General features: G+C 34.4%; 1 protein-coding gene across 2 annotated transcripts in view; it reads left to right on the forward strand.

Moving 5' to 3' along the window:
* Nucleotides 1–19,690, forward strand: part of ARL6IP6 (ADP ribosylation factor like GTPase 6 interacting protein 6) — a 64,148-nt gene that overhangs the window by 18,279 nt on the left and 26,179 nt on the right. The window contains exon 4 of one of the 2 annotated variants that reach the window (XM_054562452.1): nt 14,168–15,507. The exons of the other annotated variant lie outside the window; for it this stretch is intronic. Coding sequence (XP_054418427.1) covers nt 14,168–14,261 — 94 coding nt within the window. The 3' untranslated portion in view covers nt 14,262–15,507. Of the gene's footprint in view, nt 1–14,167; nt 15,508–19,690 lie in introns of those variants that run through there. 2 annotated transcript variants of the gene reach the window in all.

Below are 19,690 nucleotides of genomic sequence, written 5' to 3' on the forward strand. Positions count from 1 at the left end.
AATTAATGCTTGTACTTAAATTTATTAAGGATGGTCATGAACTGTATTATGAAAATTGAGTACTACTGAAAATTTCAAATTTTAACCTTATGCTGGTCAAAGATTGTACATGAAAGTAAGATTCTGGTGTATTGGATATCTATTGAATCACTTGTAGAGAAACATATTAAATAATTTTTTCCCTGTTGAGAAATATTACAGAAATAGCATGTCTTGCAGTCTTAGTATTGTAGATTTTGGAGAATGTTTCATTTCTTCATAAATCTGTGTTGACTCTTATGCTAAGAGGTTTATCATCTGAATCTTATAACTAAAGATGAGTCTTTTGAAGATAGGATGAATTATTTTAAGAATTATCTCAGTTTTGAGGACAATTGTGTGTTTATTTTACTGATTTCCAATATGTGTTTGCTATAGGAATATTTGTTAAAAGAAAACAGACATTTTTTCAAGTTTCCCTCAATAGTCCCCCCCCAAAAAAAGATTTTATTTATTTATTTTTATAGAGAGGGGGAGGGAGGCAGAAAGAGAGGGAAACATCAGTGTGCAGTTGCCTCTCGCGCACCCACTACTGGGGCCTGCAACCCAGGCATGTGCCCTGATTGGGAACTGAACCAGAGGCCAGTGCTCAATCCGCTGAGCCACACCAGCCAGGGTGTAAGTTTTCCTCAATAGTTTTTAAGAAAGTCCTAAGCCCTCAAAATCGTGTCTCAAGGAGCCATTTTGAATTACCAGAAATCAAGCAAAAATACTGTATTTTTACTGTAACTCGACTCTTTTAAGTCAGAATTAATCTTTGTACTTCAGGTGCTTCTTTGTGTATTTCCTTGAATGAGGCAGGGTTGTAAGGCATAGTTGGATGTCTACTTAAAGAACTAGGAGCATAAATTTACTATTTTATATTGTTAGAGAGGTTTGAAGTTCGGTATCTGCTCTTAAATGATTATTGGTTGTATTTATTATTTCATGTGGGGTTCATCATCAGTGTACAGGGGAACTTTACAATTATTGATATGTCATGATTTCTCGGAATATGGTGAGGCAAAGAATAGCACCCTTTCACTAAAGCCTGCTTAAAACATAATCTACAGAATTTGATTGTCAATCTACAGTATTTTGTAGTTAGTGTAAATACAAGCCAGGGGCTATCTGTTCCCTTACTGATATTTTTTATCTTTTTAATCTGTATCATTCTTGAGTTGTCCATCTTCCTATTTCTTCTTCCAACCACAAATAGTATTTGATATATATCAAAATACTTGACTTCAAAAAACCCATGCTCTTAATTTAAATTAAATTTATTTCTGCACAGCCTTATTCAAAAAATTACATTGCCTTACAATGCTATTTTTTAAATTTTTTAAAAAATTTATTCACTTTAGAAAGAGAGGGAGAGAGAAACATTGATTTGTTGTTCTACTTATTCATGAATTCAGTGGTTGATTCTTGTATGTGCCCTGACTGGGGATCGAACCTGCAACCTTGGCATATTGAGATGACATTCTAACCAACTGAGCCCCCTAGCCAGGGCCTGCCTTACAATGCTATTTGAAACCTGCAAAGTAAAGTGGAAATGAGAAAGAAAAGGAAATGGTTGATTTTCATTTGAATTGCTTATTGGTAAAATTTTTGGTAACTGTTTTACAGACTAAAAACTAACACATGCGACCTGATAGTCTCTTGCATGTGTTATTTCCTATGTAAAGTGTTCTGGATGTAATCAGATGCTGAAATATGTAAATTTTCATTACATTTGTATGTGAATGAGTATTTGCTGTTACTATTGTAGAAAGGAAGCAGACTGTGAGTAGAGTATTTAATGTGAATTTTCTGGAAAATTTGGGAATTGGCATTGCTGTATTATGATACTCTTTTTCTATTCAACATTAAGGGGTTTTTTTTTTCCTGTTATTAAAGGACATTGGGGAGTTTAATTCTTAGGGAATAAGAAGATAAAGTACAAATAAGATAGTAATATAGAAAAGGGTATATGGGTTCTTAGGCAATAATAAAAGTCTTTTAAGTCAATAAAAGTGATTATTAGTATCTAAATTAGAAGTTTCTTTTCCGAGCACACTAGATTTAACACTGAACACAATAAATTGACTCTACTACTCTTTCATACAGATTTTGGAGAGCTGCCTCTTTGTCAAATCAAATTCTCTGTTGCCATGGTCTGATGAAGCAGATGTCAGATGGCTAATTGCAGTAGGAGAGAAAAGCTGCTGACAAAAGAGATAGATCAAGAGCTTGGCCTTGATATTTGAGTATCATGGAGTTTTATTATTTAAGGACTGGAGCCATCAGTTGCAATGCTGTCATTATTACTGACTGCACTACAGCTTCTTGAAATGAAGGGTTACAATACATGCATGTTTTATAAAATGCATTCCATTACTATTTTGAATGGGACTTAAATAGGTTAACAAAATACTGTAAATCATATTAACTATTTTTGGTTTCCTTGTTATTTTCATAAAGTATTATAGCTAGTGAGTAATTGCACCTGTTTGCTATGGCTTTTGCTTATGCTAATTTACTGTAAGTGTTATGCATGGGCTGCTGCAAAGGCACAGGTGTCCCATGCACAGAACAGCAACTAATAAGGAATACCTGAGAGAGAGCACTTGCCAGTTTTGTACTTGGAACCCTTTCTGTATGTTCAGCAATCTTTGTAAGTCATAGTAGGCAGCCAGGAGTATTACAAAGGGCTTATAAATCAAGAGGTGGCTTCTGAATACAGCCTACTGTTTATACTAGCACTTTTGAGCAAGTCAGCATTTTTCTGAGCTTGGGGATAAAGCAGTGGTATTTACGCTCATAGGAAATAAGTATACGTTTACTAGTTAAAGCAACAGATATATCAGGTGATAAAGCAGATATGATCCCAGAGCTTTCCTTTTCTTACCTGACATTTTTTAAGCTAGACATCTGATCATAGCCTACTATCGTTGTTTTTTTTTTTTGATAACTATTATTTATCTCGAGGTTTTATCCTTTCCATTCCTTTCCCCCACTGTCTTTTTTTGATATTAAGATGCTCTCTCTTTTGTGAAATAATGCTTTTAGTAGTTGGCAAAATAAAAGTTTGGCAACAAAACACAGTGTCAGTTGCTTTTTTAAAAAACTGACTCATTTAAAGTCTTGGGAACCCCAGTTTTCTGTACGTTTGTACTGTTTGCTTTACCTTTTTACTGAACAGGGACTTTGCATAATCAAGATAGTGCCCAGCACAGGTAGATATTCATAGACATTTTTCTACCTTGACACTGATGAATCAAGTTAACATGTGTGACATCCATTAATTTACAACCAAATAGACTGCTATACGTAGGTAAAGAAGACAACAGGTTAATACGAAGTTTTATCCAACCAGATATACCTTTATTTCTCTTTGATTTTCAGGGAATTGTAGTATAATGAGATATTGAAAATGTATATATATGTGATTCCATTTTAAAGACCTTCATTCATCTTTAATCCTTTAGTTCCCATAAGCTGTTTTGTTAGTTACTATTGCAATTGCAAAGCACAGGATTGTGGTTCAATTAAAATTTCTAGTTGGTAACGTTTAGTAATAGACAAAGGACTTTAGTATACATATGGAGTCATAAATTGCAGAATTGAGATCCAGAAGGTATTAAAGAGATCATAGAGACACCATCCTTGTGCTGCAGAGAGGAATTAGGACCAGAGAAGGTGGCAGTACATAAAACTAGAAAACAAAACTACAATGCTAAGGGAAATAGACTCTTTTTAAAAACGAAGAAATACTTAAAGTAGAAATTTATTCCATTATAACACAGCTTACTAATGTTTAGACTGATAAATCAACTTGCTCCATTAAAATGGTCACTGTTTTAACTGATATTTATTCATAATGCAGATTATTAGACAAATTACTGGGACACTGGAACAAATGCTCAAAATGTCCATCAGCTCCTATGTATTTTTAAGAATGATATATGACAGTTCAACATTAAGTAGATACATTTATACCTTTTCCTCACCTATTATATCAAGGTAAATGATTATCCAGATCATCTTTATCTTAGATTCACCGTGAAATTAAAGTCAGTACACAGTCATATTTCTAATAACTTTACATCCCAATAGCATTTTCTATTTTTCAATAATAATTCAGAAATTAATTAGCTAGGACAGTGACTGATTTAAAATTTCTCCGTATTGATTTTTTTTTTATGATTACAGAATTAACACATGCTCATAAAGAAGTCATAAAATCTAGGAGCATGATATGATGAAACAAATTTTATAAGTATTTGTTGAACGTTTTTGTTTGTTTAAAACTATAGTAACTTTGCAGCTTTCGTGTAGAAAGTAATTGGGGTAGATTTCTAAAGTGATGATCTACTTAGAAATGTTTTTGCTAATTTATTCATTTCCAAATAGTGGACATCCATGCATATATGTGCTGCATAACAGTGTTTCAGCAATGGACGATAGGCAGGCACACCTCCAAGATCACGGTCTTGGTTCCAGACCAATGTACTTGGAATAAAGCGAGTTGATTGTTTTGCTGGTGGAGGGTGTTGCCTTCAATTTTTAAAAAGTTCAACTGTGGAGTTCAGTAAAATGAAGCTCAATAAAACAAGGTATGCCTGCATACAGCAGTGGTCCTATAAGATTATAATGGAGCTGACAAATTCCTATCACCTATTGACATCGTAGCTGTCATAATATAGTGCAGTGCATTACAGATTTGTAATGCCGGTGTAAACAAACCTGCATTGTCAGTCGTGTAAAAGTATAGCACATACGATTATGTATAGTAAATAATGCTTAATAGTAGATAACTGTGTTAACTGTCTTACGTGTTTTTTACTGTACCTTTTCTGTGTTTAGATATGTTGAGACACACAAACACGGTTGCCTGCATTATTCAATATAGTAATATGCTCTAGAGGCTTGTAGGCTACGAGTAGTAGGCCAGAGTATCTTTGTTGATGTAAGTGCACTCTGTGATGTTTGCATCATGATGAAATTACCTAATAATGCATTTCTCAGAACATATCCCTGTTGTTAAGCCACACATGACTATATTTAAGGCTTTGGGAATGAACAGAAGATCTAGCTAAAGATAGAGATTCTGATTCAGATGTCTAGGGTATGGTAGGGTCTGAGATTCTCAATTTCTAAGAAATTCCCAGGTGATGCCTCTATATTACTGATCTGTGGACTGTACGATACTTCAAATAAGAAGGCTAAGGACAAAAGTCAGCAAACTTTCTGTTAGGTGCTAAGTGGTAAATATTTTTAGTTTTGTGGGCCCTGTGACCTCTGTTACAACTCTTTGACTCTGCCATCGCAGCACCATGCAGTCACAGACAATACATCAAGGAATGAGTGAGGCTGTCCACCAGCTAATAAAAAGAAACAGGCAGCAGGGCAGGTATATCATAGTTGGCCAACCCATGCTTTAGGAGATCACACTGAAATCAGATGTTGCTTAAAAAAGATTTCAAATGTTCAGTAAAAAATACGCATACACCCGCATATATAAAATTTGATGGGGTCCACTTGTCCTGGTAACTTTTATTTTATTTGGTTAGTTTTATAGCCTTAAGGATATGACACATCTAAAAATCACATTTAATACTGAAAAGTAATTGCTTCACATCTAATTGATAAACTTACTAAATTTCACTGAATATCTGAGTTTTAATGGATAAATGATGATGATAAAGTGGTAATGAAAGGTCAGCTAAAAACTATACCTAAACAAGCAAGAAAGCTCACAACTTGAGGATGTTTACATCCTCAATTTAAAATTGTAACAAAATAAGTGAGGCCGTTAAACAACCCATTGTATTTATTTTACTCACTTTGAGATTGTGAATCTACAAGCAGCTTCCTTGGCAAGTCTGGGACATTTTTTCAGGATTAAGAAATAGAGTAGGAAACATAAGTTAGTGACAAGAAAAATAATTTTAAATTTACAAATTGGAAAACCAAAATAAATACATCAAATTTTGTAATTGTTGTTATGAACTATGAGAAAAACTAGCTTCCTTTTAACAAGAATTGTATAAAGAAAGAAGTATGAAGTGTCAGCTCTATAAAATTGCAAAGTTATAGAGGTAAAAGTAAGGTCAAGAAGGAAAGAGAGCCTCCTGAATAAAGCTAGTGAAGTGTTGACATCACAGAAGACCTCAGATTCATTCTAAAATAGGCCAAGGTCTGAGCCGTTCCATATAAAGAGTATAACAAGGCAGAGATGAATCATCCAGACTGAGATCTGAGTAGCTAGAATTCACAATCTTCTAATATGAACTAGAATCTTAGCTAGCATAATTTGTCCACCCATCATCTCCATCCCTTTCCCTTTTTTTTTTCCCTGAGGCTATTCCAGATTTTAATCATACACGTTGTTTTCAGTGGACCTCACTTTCACTTTGACTGAAAGGTCATGAGGGAACTTCCTGCTTAAACCTCTCTGTCATGATTACAAACATTACATCTCCTCTTATCATTTCACCTATTTCTCTTATTGCATCCTTCCACTTGCTCAAATGTTGTTTTACTTCCTGTGCTCTAGATTCTGTCTCCCCGCCCCTGCAATTCCCTTTTTCATATATCTTCAATCTTTCCCTTTATAACCAATCTCCAGTCTTGTTAGGGTATTTTTATATATTCACATCTCTCCTATGTTAGAGAAAAAAAATCCTCATGCCCAGTTCTCCTTTCCACATAGAGAAACTGGCAGCTTAAAGATGAGAGAAGAGTTAGGCCCTACCTCCACAGTGACTGCAGTTGCTACCACAGGAGTCTTGCTCTCACCACTAACTAAAATTTTCCTCCTTGAATTGACTGAAAGGCCTCTTAATTACAAAATTTATTGTTTTTCAAAACACTATTTGAAATAGCCTATCATTCCTTTTCAGAATGCTTATTTTCTTAATCTCTGTGACATCACCCACTCCTATTTTTCTTCCTAACTTTCTGGATACTCTTGGGTTGGCCAAAAATTTCATTTAGTTTTTTCCATACAATGGCTCCAGTACTTAGTTGTCTTTAACTTCATTCAAAACAGTTTTGTTAGATTTTATTGTGACAGCTGGACAGATCAGCATGCATTTAAAAAAAGAAAAACAACAAAATTGATGAATTTTTGTGCAGCCATTTTAATATTGAAGATGGAAGGAGATCTGCAACATTTTTGGCATGTTATGCTTTATTATTTCAAGAAAGGTAAAAACTGCTGAAACAAAAAAAGATTTGTGTAGTCTATGGAGAAGGTGCTGTGACTGATTGAATGCATCAAAAGCGATTTGGGCAGTTTCTTGTTACTATTGCCATTAATAATTCTTTGCTGTGGGGCTGTCTTATGCATTAAAAGATGTTTAGCAGCATCCCTGGCCTCTACCCATTAGAAGCCAATAGCAGGGCATAGCCAACATACTCAAAATATCCAAATCAATAAAGTAATTGGTGAAAATGAAAAATGTGTCTATTATGACAAAAAACTAAACAGACTTTTTAGCCTCATACTCAGTTGTAGCTCAGATATTAACTCTTCATTAAATTCTCTCCCTTCTATAAGCCAAATGGCTCCTTTATGTTCCAGTAATGCTGTCTGCAGAACTTGAACACTTAGCAGTCACTAGACTTATCCTTAAGGCAGTACTGATTTTTGCTTATTTCTCTAACTCCCTGATAAGTTCCTGATATAGAGAATTTATTCTGTAAGTTTTGGTTAAGTAAAAAAATGGAGAGACAATAAAGAACTTTAGAGTGTATATAATACATGTTGTTTTTTTTCTTGAGTAAGAGATGGAGAATTTTCCTCAGGGAGGAAAGCTTTCTCTGAAAATCTAACCCTTATTTCTGAAACAGCACTGATAAAATTCATTGGAATGCACAGAACTTCATCCTCCAGCAATTTCTAAAAGTAATTTCTAGGATTAAAGAATGCAAAAGAAGTTTCATTTTTTTATTTCCAAATGCTTTGTAAATAATTGAAATATGATAGGTCTTAGTATTTTCTTTCAAATTTTGGGTTTGGAGTTAACAACTTTTGATTCCAGATAAAAGAACTGATAGTTACTCCAACCAAAGCTCACATAGCTTAAAATTCTTTAAGAATTGGAGATATCTTGGCTACAGATAGAATGAGAAATAAAAGCCAGCTAAGATTTGTGAAGGGAGAATAGATTAGTACCAACTAAATCATCCCGTCTCCTACTGAGATAGTCAGACACAAGGAAAGAGCCAGTTGGTTCTTAATGCAGGACTTTAATATAACTTATCTTGCCAAGCAAGCATAGGGAGCATTTTGTGTAGAGCAGAATCCGTTGGCAGTGAAGTTACTGTTTTAAATGGTAGGAACTCTATCATAAAAGTGTATCTGAAGTGTGGGAATATATGTGAGGGAAAAGTAATACAGGAATTGATATTATATAGGAATGAAGATTTCAAGAGAGTTGAGTTCAGATACAGTATAAGAGATTACCAGTTCCAAGTCAACCAACGCTAGAGTAAAACCAAATAACATGAAACATAAAGAGACCTGTTTGAATCTGTTGGTGTCTCTCTTAAATAAGAAAAGACAATTTATTTAAAACTTTTGGCAATGACTTATTAAATGTTTAAATTTGTGGTTCAGAAATAAGAGTACAGGTACTTAAATTGCCTGGATTATTGAATTCATTTGAATATTAAATTTTAAATGTATACCATTCCTGAAAAGTAAAAATAATTCAGATATAATTCTTTTATAATATATTGCTAGATATTACATTTCCAGACTATAACACTCACATATAAATAGTCTAAGTCCTGTAGGTGAATTATAAAGGGAAAAGTGATGATAAAGAAGATAATACCAAGCAGAAACACACACATATATACACAAACCTGTAATCCTTCATCTTTCTTTATCCACCTCCTGAGTCTCTTTGTATAATGTTTCTTTGTTTTGGATTTAGAGTGGGTCTAGGTTTAAGGTGTTTTGCTTAGAAGAAAGGGAGAATTGAAGGTTGAAACAATGTTTAAAAATGCATAGCTATGCTTTTCTTTCCTACCCACACTATATAGTGGCTAACAGTCATTGATCATTGGCTATGTGCCAGCCACGTGATCCTCATAACAAGTTTTTAAATGTAGATTCTGTTTTTATTTCCATTTTGAGAAATTGAAACTCAGAAGTCAAACAGTTTTTCTAGCTTCACACCCTTTGTAAGTGGCAAAGCTGGCATTCAGACTTGTCTCTAGAAATTTTAGTCTTAACTTGAAGAGGAACCACATAACTACTTCATTGTAGGATTCTTCATTATTGGAAGGTCTTTACAACTAGAATAAAATAGTACTTTTTTTTATAACTATTCTTTATTATAATGAGCCTTTCTTTGAAACCATATTTTTTCCAATTTACTTTATTTTTATTTAACAGTGTTCCTTCTAGGAAACCCCTAGTCTACTTTTTGTCTTAATGGATTTGCCTGTTCTGGGCATTTCATGTAAATAGAATCATACAAATCCCCAAAATGTGTCTTTTATGTCTGTTTTCTTTCAGTTAGCATATTTTCAAGGTTCATGCATGCTACAGCATTTATCAGTATTTGTTTTCTTTTTGTGGCTGAATTATATTTCCATGTATGAATATACCACATTTTGTTACATGGTCATCAGTTGATGGATATTTGGTTTGTTTCCACTTTTCAGCTATTATGAACAATGCTGCTATGAACATCAAGGTACAGATTTTGGTATAAACATGTGTTTTCAATTCTCTTGAGTATATACCTGGAATGGAACTATTGAATCAGATGGTAACTCTTGTTTCAATTTTTGAGGATCTACCAAACTGGTTTTTTGTTTTGTTTTTTTCCACACGTAGTGGCACCATTTTTTAAGTTCCCACAAGCAATATATAAGAATTCCAATTTCCCCAAATCCTCATCAATCCTTTCCTTTTTTTCTTTTTCTTTTTCTTTGTATTATGACTGTTGTAGTGGGTCTGAAGTGCCATCTCATTATGATCTTCATTTTCATTTCTCTAATTACTAATGATGTTGAGCATACTTTTAACATGCTTATTGGCCATTCGTATATCTTCTTGGTAAACTTCAAATCCTTTGTCCCATTTAAAATTAGGTTATCCTAACTTTGGGGTTAAGAATTCATTTATAGATAGTAGACCCTAATCAGATAGGTGATTTGCGAATATTTTCTTGATTCTGTGAGTTTTCTTCTCACTTTGTTGATAATGCCCTTTAAAGCATAGAAGTTTTAGCTTGAAGTTCAGATTATTTTTTCTTTAGTTGCTTATGTTTTGAGTGTTAGATCTGAGAAACTTGCTTGTTTATAGTCATGAAAATTTACACCTGTGCTTCTAAGAACTTTATAATGTTTTTATATTTAGGTGTGGTTCATTTTGAGTTATATGTTGTATATTGTATGAGGTAGAGGACCAAATTCATTGTTTTGCATCTAGTTGTCCCAGGACCACTTGTTGAAAGACTGTTTGTTTGTTTGTTTTGTTTGTTTTTTTCTATTAAGTGGTCTTGGTACCCTTGTCAAAACTTAATTGACTGTAGACATATAGGTTTATTTTTGGATTTTAAAATCTGTTCCATTGGTTTATATGTCTATCCTTATGCCACTACCACACTATTTGATTATTATAGCTTTGTATTAAGTTTTGAAATTGGGAAGTATGAGTCCTTCGCCTGTTTTTTCCTTTTAAGATATTTTTAGCTACTTGGAGTCCCTTGCATTTCCAACAAATCTGAAAAAACAAAAAGACTGGGCATTTTCAGGAATTGCATTGGATCTGCAAATCAATTTAGGAAGTACTGCCATCTTAACAATTTGTTTTCAATTTTAAAAAAAGAATATATTTCTATTTATTTAGATCTTCAGTAAAATTTTTGGTTATCTTCATGTGAGTCTTGCACATTATTGCTAACTGTTAATTTCGAAGATTTTATAGTGTTTTTTTAAGATATATCGAGGGATCTTTTAGCATAATTTTTTTAATTGGCTAATGCTACATAGAAAAGTTTGGGCATTTTTTTTTTGTTTATTTTTGTTTTTTTAATCAGGGTAGATAAATAGATGAAAAGAATAGAGTAGAAAGTCTGAAAACAGTCCCACACATACAGGCTATGTGATGTAAGACAAAGGCCACACAAAAGTACTAACCATTAAAAATATTTATTAACTTTATTTAAATTAAAACTTGTGTTTATTTAAAGATTTTATTAAGAGAGTGAAGAAAAGACAAGCCATAAACAGAAAACATTCTTGAAACATTTCTGACAAAGGATTTGTGTATAGAATATGTAAAGAACTCTGTAAACCAAGAGAAAAATAAGCAAAAGATGAACAGGAATTTCAAAAAGATATCTGAATGGGCCATAATATGTTAGTCATTAGAAAAATAAATATTAAAACCACAACATACTCTGTGGGCCTACGAAAATTAAAAAGACTGATAATGTGAAATGTTGGGGATTGTGTGAAGCAACAGAAACTCTCATACGCTGCTAGTGGAAGTATAAAGTAATCAACTGCTTTGGGAAAATATTTAATGCTTTCTACTAAAGCCAAATCTACGTCGACCTTATAACCTAGCAACTCCACTCCTAGAATATATCTGAGAGAAACGGGGGCTGATGCCTACCATCCACCAAAGATACATGTATAGTATTATGTTTACAATCTTTCTATGGAGCCCTAAATTGGAAGCAACCCAAACACCAAATATTAGAATGGATAGATAAATTTTGGTATTTTTATATAATGGAATACTAAGCTGCAATACAAAAGAACACATCATTCATACTATGTAAGGAATGGATGAATGTCACAGATAGTACTGGGTGAAAGAGTCCAGACATAGAAGAATACATAGTATATGATGTCATGTAGATGGACAATATAATGGTTATCTCAGGATTTGGAGGAGGGAAGGTGGCTGTTGCCAGGGAAAAGGAGCAAAGTTTCTGTGGTGTTGGAAACATTCTATCTTTGGTCTGGTTGGTAAGTATATGAGGGTGTATCATAATAAAGATTCATTGATCTGTGTACATGACAGGCATTTTGCACTTCACTGTGTATACTTTAAAAGTAAAATGCGTATTTGTATATAGAAAAAGGTTGAATAAAGTAGGCACCATGCTTAATCATCATTTTTTAAATTCAAAACATGACCTCTACTAGAGACAAATGAAGGGTTTTGACAAAGATAACCAAGATACCTGTACCTTCAGTTTTTTAATAGGAGTTTAGAGATCACAAATAAGAGTCATAGGAGAGAAAATGTGCCAGGGGTTGTCTGTATATTTTCCCCCAGAGAGGACAATCATGGTGTTTTGAAAAGGAGCTTCAAAGCAAGTGACTCCTTAAAGTTTTCAAGTCTGTTGCATAAGCAGTATGTGTGACAACTACTATCCTCCCAGTTGGTAGGAATATGGTGCACTTGAGACAGTAGAATCTCTTACGAACCACTGATCTGGAGCATTACTTCATGGCCATTAAAATTCCTTGCTTTGCCTGTTTTGTACACTGAGCAATTGAACATGTACATTTCAGTGAAATTCAGTTATATTAACATTGTAGTTATTATAATTTCCTAAGGTTCAGTAAACTGTATTTGAGAGGTTTTCCTATTTTTATGGGAATGCAGGGTCACACACTAGTAAAAGAAAAGTTAACTCCTGAAATTCTGTTCCATGATTAACTTTATTTTGTTAGTATGCACCTAAATGTTCTCAGATCGTTAGTGGGTTTTTGTTTTGTTTTGGTTTGGTTTTTGACAGTGAATGGTAATGCTGACAGTTCAATTTTATGATTAGGTTTCTGTCCACCTATCAATATATGTTTGAGGAATTTTTTTTTAAGGGGACAAAGCATTTATTACTTATTTTTTGCCATGTAGTAGGTAATACCGCTAGGTAAATTAACACGTGGTGGCATATGAGAACTACATTAAAACTAGTCCCTAGGTGGTGAGTAAGGTTGAGTGGAAAGGGTTAATATGAACTCCAGTGGACCAGAACAGGGAGCCATTAGAATGCATCAGAGTCCTCCATGGTGGTCGTGGTCGTGGTGTCGTGGTGTCATGGTGTCGGGTGAATGCAAAAAGGTTGTTCTTTGAAGAGTGTATCTTCTTTACTTTCTACTACAGATCTTGTGGAACTGGAATCATTATAGTGAGGTGCTCTTCAAATGTTAATTCAGATCTAAGTGCCTCCCTGGTTTTGACCTATCCTTAGGAAAGGAGGAGAGGACATAGGCATGATGATCCTTTCAGTCCAGGGTGCTTATTACTAATGATTTTTGGCTTTTACTACTGCTGGTGCACCTCCTTATATGTCATCAATTTGGATTGCTCCCATGAGAAGATTCTGTTTTGCCTGTGACACCAGTTAGACACTACCTTTTCTTTATAGCATGTCTGATCCTTATTATGATAAGCAGAGTATAATTGCAATACAGTTAGTGGGAGGAATGTTAAGAAAGTATAGTAAAATTTCTGCAAGATAGAGATAATAAATATCAGGGGAAATCTGTGCATATAAGATAGCCGTCATTCATAGTAATCATAAAACAAAGAGATGTGCCTTTGCTGATACTTACAAACTCAATGAAATTCACTTCAGTTAAGTAATTTACTAGGCTGAGAACTGAAATGTCTGTAGAAGACATAATCTGATTTATGACTCTCACATGGACACTGTTTGAACTGTTTTTAGCACTCAAAGAGGTAATAGCATTCCTTCACATAATCTAAAAATGGTACAAATGGGACAAAAGAAAGAATACATATTTTAAATTCTCAGTGAGAACAGGAGAGCAGAGATACACAGTACTAATTAATGAAAGAAATGCTTGTAATGTAAGAAAACTTATACTTTAGAATTAGGTTCCAGTACAAACAGCAACTGTGAAGTACAGTAAAAAAGTATAGGCATCAAACTGAGCATTTTGCTCTAAGTAGTGAAGTTGAAGAATTTAGTAACGAGAACAGTTTTTAACAGAAAATTCAAGTTCTATCTGTTAGTAATCTTACGGGTGTCCAGTATTCTTTTTTAACTTGTGAATTAATGTATAACTCATTTCCAGTTTGTAAGCATTTTCAGTAAAAATTGATGATGTTTCTATTATTACATTTTCCTTTTTTCATTTCTCCCCCCCCCAGGAAACTTACTGGACATTCTTTCCACATGGGCTATAGCATGGCAATTTTGAATGGTGTTGTAGCTGCTCTTACCGTTGCATGGTGCCTCATGTAAACCAACACTGAAGCAGTTTCCTTGGCAAAACTTAAGTCATGGTCGCTTTGTTATAACAAGGAAGAACATCACTGCCTACTCCGAAGACCAAGAAACCTGCTGTTCATTATGTGATTCAGATACCTGTCATATCATCATTGTGGAAGACCTTTTGAAACACTGTTCTGACTGTTCCGGAACCTAGGCATTGGGTAGCTGAGTATTGTTTCAAGTAATTCTTAAAATTGTAAGATGTTTACCTCATCTCTACTTCTGTGGGTGTTATTTTTCTAAGCTGTAGAAAGCATTTTATTGGAAATCAAACTGGAAAACTTGAATACAGTACAATGCCTACCTTTCCATGTGTATACTACATGTTTTCTAAGAAATACTTATACTACTGTTTAATTGAGACAGAAATATATCTTAATTATTCATTATATCAGGAAAGCAAACAATGCCCACTACTTTGACATTTTATAGAAGCTACTTCTAAATCAGAATATTTAGTTTTTTATATTCCAATCAATAGAAGGTGCATTTATATTTTTTAATGGTGCATAGTTTCTTGTGTGTGTGTGGTTTTTTTTACATATTTTTCTATTACATATTGAATTTGTATGTTTTAAAAATTGTTACATCTGGACAAATGAAAATACTACTCTTTAGCTTGCGCAAACCTAATACCTACCATTTTTAATAAGTATTTTGCTTTTTTAAAAAAACATTGACCTTAGTTTAAAATTAAGTAAACTTATTTTTTAACAAAAAAAGTGTTTATGCCATTAAAATCCTGAGAAATTTGAAGCTGTTCACTATTTCTGTTTCCACAATTCCAAGTATTTATCCTGGTGTATATATATTTACTTCTATAGAACTGATTTATTTTGTTTTTAGTAAATATAAACCTGACATTTTTATATTTAGGATTGCTTGAAGTAGTTGGTTTTTAATCTCAAAAATTTAGTTACTGAAATAGAAAAGGTATTTTGATACAGTATGTATATATGTATAATTTTTTATATATAGTTTCATAATTTTCCTATTTAAATGTTCTTTTACAATTGTAGTGTGTTAGTTTTAGTTTTTATAGTAATTAAGCCTTCATTGTTCTCATTTCTAAATACCTGTTTGGAAAGTCATTTCAGTTTTTAAAAGATGGACTATTTAAAATGCTGTTTTCCTTAACCATAGAAAAACTTAGTTAGGAAAGCATTGTAGAGTGAAACTGGTTATTCAGGACAAATAGGAAATGAGTATGTGCAGCCTATTTCTGTTATCTGCTGAGTGTTATTACTGAATAAATGATTTAATGATGTTTCTAAAGTCTTAACATTTTCCTACTCAAAAACTTTTAGTTGGAAATGACAAATGATACTCTAAATGAAGTGAAGTGTTTAGGTTAATATGGGTATATTTGAGTATGTACATATAGACAGACATGCATACATATATATACACAAATCCAAGGCTTGAGGATTCCTTCCACAGTGGATGTTGCAGTGAATCTCTGTTCACTCTCCATCTTCCTCTCTCCACCCTTCCCAACCATGGCTCTAAAGGGCTCTTTTATTACAAAGGAACGTACAAGTTTTTCTTCTCTCCACTCCTTCTAACCACTTCCCACCCAAATCTGGATAGCTTCTTTCAGATTCTTTGTCTTAAAACTAAGAAAAAGATTACAGTAGATCTATATGTAGATATCTGTAAGATACAGATATCACCTGTAAGGTTTTTTCTGGAACCCTGTTTCTTCTGGACTAGCACTCTTGAGAAATTACTCTCCTCTCTCCATTGTAAGATAGGGTCCAAATAGAAACCATCCTACTTACACAGTGGGGGGATTGACTCACCAAAACTGGGCCAATCCTAGTTTGCCATGTCTCCCAGCCACAGTGATTACAACAGGAATAAAGATGTGACTCCTAAGACCAGTCTTTCCCCAGGATTTTTCAAGTTAAATTTAAGGTCTGATGAAGCCGGGAAGATAAAAGCCCAGGAGATGCGGGCAGCCAGGGTTCAGCCAAGCTAGGAAGGAAGGAGTGAGGCTGACATGTATACTGTTGATGACATTCCTCTAGGCCCTGAAGTCCAGTGATGAGCCTGCCATTCTTGAAATTTGGTAACATGAGCCAGTAAATTTCCTCCTTCAGCCTCTGCTGTTAATACTGGTTTTTGTCACTTTTAATAAAAGGAGTCAAGGTGAGTTTATCAAGCAGCTAGAATCCATCTCTATTATAGGACTGACTCAGATCTCACCTCCTTCTGTGTAGCTTACAACATTCCATTCAGTGACTTTTGAAGGATACATTTGTTATGTGTACTTGTGGCTAATGATTAGCCACAAAAGAATTTTGGAGTAAAATTAGTTACTAATCTATTTGCTGTTTCATCAAGAATTCATTATTTATGTCCCCAAATTCAATTCTGCCTTAAGTGTTGCCAGAATACTAGTTTAATTATCAAGATGTTGTGGTGTCCCCCCACCCTTACCTGTGGTTTTTGCCTTCCACATTTGAGCCAACTGCACCCCAAAAATGTTAAACGGAAAATTCCAGAAATATTTAATTAAAAATTCATAAGTTTAAAGTTACATACCATTCTGAGTAGCATGATGAAATCTCATGCCATTTTACCTGGTCATGAATCATCCCTTTGTATGCTATTCACCCCTTAGTCATTTAGTGGGCATCTCGGTTATCAGATTAGTTGTCACAGTGCTTATGTTCACAATGGATATGCCAAAGAGAAACTATAAGTGCTTACGGTAAGTGAAAAGGTGAAAGTTATCAATAAGAAAAAATTATATGCTGAGGTTGCTGAAGTCATGGCCACAGTATCTTATGTGCTTATATAATATAAGCTAGCTAAGAGGAAAAGGCATTAAATTTGTGGGTGGGGGACAGCAGAAAAAGTGTTGTAATTAGCAATTAACAACATTGCTCCAGAAAACATTGAGTCTATTCAGAGACTTCTTCAAGGGGTCCCCTGAAACAAGTGACCACATTCATATAACTTATAATACAATGTTATAATCGTATCTTATTGTTAATGTCTTACTGCACCTAGTTTATAAAGTCAGATACGTATGTGTAGAAAAAGTATATACAGCATTTGTTCATATTGTGGCTTCAGGCATCCACTAGGGGTTTTGGAATGAATTCCCCAAAGATGAGGGGAGGCTGCTGTTTAATGAGTTTTTAGTTATATATGTTTTAAATACAGTAGGATCAATGACTTAAAGATTCTCAGTTTCCTTATTTATAAAATGGGAACAGTACCTCTTCCTAACCTTAAGTTGGCAACCATCATTTTCCAAACCCTTTACAATACCACCAACTGGTTGCTTATTCTCCATGAGTATGCATGACCCTTATTTGATACCATATTTCTTAAGGCCAAGGTGATGACAATATGAACTACTTGAAGTTCTCCCTAGGGTTTTCCTTTTCTGTCAGTGTCTGTCATGCACAAACGAGTTTTAATGCCTTGCTCTTGGCTAGTAGCTACATAAGTACACAGAACACCTATATCAAGGGTGATACTTTGTTTTCGTTTTTGCAACATCAGTAAGTCAGAGGGAACTCTCATGAGGCCTTGTGGGTTGAATGAAGAGAGGCAGCATGGCAGGAGGAAGCATCCTGGGAATGTGATCGTGCCATTTCTTCATGCTTTTGGACTGATTTATGCTTCTCCTGAATGATGGAATTCAAAAATGCACGTATGTCACTGGTTCTCAACTAAAAGCAATTTAGCCTACCAGGGGCAAAATTTAGCAATTTAGCTAAATATTTAGCAGTGTTCAGACATATTTTTGGTTGTCACAACTGGTGATGACACTGGTTGGTAGAGGCCAGTGATACTGCTAAACATCTACAGCATCCAGGACAGCTCCCCAGCAGAAAGAGTAACAGTCAAAATTCAGTAGCCCCGATCCATGTTCATGGTTAGGTGAATCACGTAACATCCTGTTCAGAACGGACAGCTAGGGTGCCAGTGTTACCTGGAGTTCAAGGTTAGGTGTTCATTCTCTAAGAGGCCAACTAGAGCTGTTTTTCAAAAAGTTACTAGCCTACAAGGACTTGTCTTTGGACCAGCACCTGTGGGCCTCTGCCTCCCAAGGGCCTGTGTGTGTACTCAAGGGAGAAATGCTTCCACGAAGGTTATATATAACAATGCTATTGCTGAATTAGAAGCTGAGGCCACATTTGACCGTTTCCAGTTCCTTCAAGTTCCTTAGAGCAGTGGGCACACAGGCAAAATCGGTGTTACAGTACTGACTGGAGTGATTGATAATCCACCGAGGGGAAATTGAATTACTGCTACACAATGGAAGCCAAGAGGGGTATGGACACAAACTCCAAGGCCCCGAGTTGCTTCCTTGTTAGACTCCTTGTCAGTTAGTGGGATATTACAACCTTATACAGGCAGGGGCTTAAATCCCTCAGGAACGAGGATTTGGTTACCTCACCTGTTAAAGAGTTTTGGCTGAAAGTCAAGGGGGCATGGAATAAATATTGGTGAAAGTCATAAATACTAGCTAGGGTTTGTTTCCTGACTAGGTTCAAAAACAAAGAGCTATAGCATCTCCCTATATTTCTTTCTATGGCTTCTGTGTATTTTAACGAATTTCCCGGGTTTTTTTCCTTTTTCTCATTGTACATAGTATTTTTGACCTGGACTAACTATACTGTAGTGCATAGACTGCAGAATATTGTGATGGAATCGACATTTCCCTGAGATTCTGGATATGGAATTGAATATAGTAACCTGCCAGACTTTTGATTGCTTTCCTGTGGTGTAATTAAAGGACAACCAGAATATAATTTATTCAGATTTTCATAAATTAATGTTTTAGAACCAGCCTCCCCAAGAAAGTAATCTTAAATATGGAGTCACTGGGATACAAAACAAAATTATACAAAACTACAGGTTACCTCTCTGAGTAAAGAAGTATCTAGCAAGATGAGATAATTCACAAAGATCAGTGCTTAGAATAATATTTTTACTTATAATCTTGAAAATAGCAGTAGCACAAAACATCCAATTTTACAGGTGATACTAAACTATCCTAGATACTGAAATTTGGAAAAACTACAAGAATATCCCAAAGCACATACAAGTGGCCAGGAAAATGACAGATATTTGACAGTGGACAACTGGTAATATTATGGGGGAGAAAATCTAAATATATATGTAAGGGACCACCTGGAAAATAGTTAGAAAAAAATTCAAATGCATACTTTGAACTAAAGTTCTGGCCTCTGCTACTTGAGAAAAAGGAATGTTTCAAATCGATGCTGAAAAGATAGACCAAATGATCCTTAGAGCTTGCAAGTGGTAGAATTAGAAAAAATAAATTCCTCAGTCCATTGCAAACTTAAGAGAGTTTCTACCTATAGATAATGTGGGCTAAAAATCTAAATAGCATTGATAAAGGTTTATAAAAC

The sequence above is a fragment of the Pteronotus mesoamericanus genome, unplaced genomic scaffold (assembly GCF_021234165.1).
Source record: "Pteronotus mesoamericanus isolate MK-2021 breed Mesoamerican mustached bat unplaced genomic scaffold, CSHL_Meso_final scaffold_651, whole genome shotgun sequence".
In the NCBI taxonomy this organism is placed as follows: domain Eukaryota; kingdom Metazoa; phylum Chordata; class Mammalia; order Chiroptera; family Mormoopidae; genus Pteronotus; species Pteronotus mesoamericanus.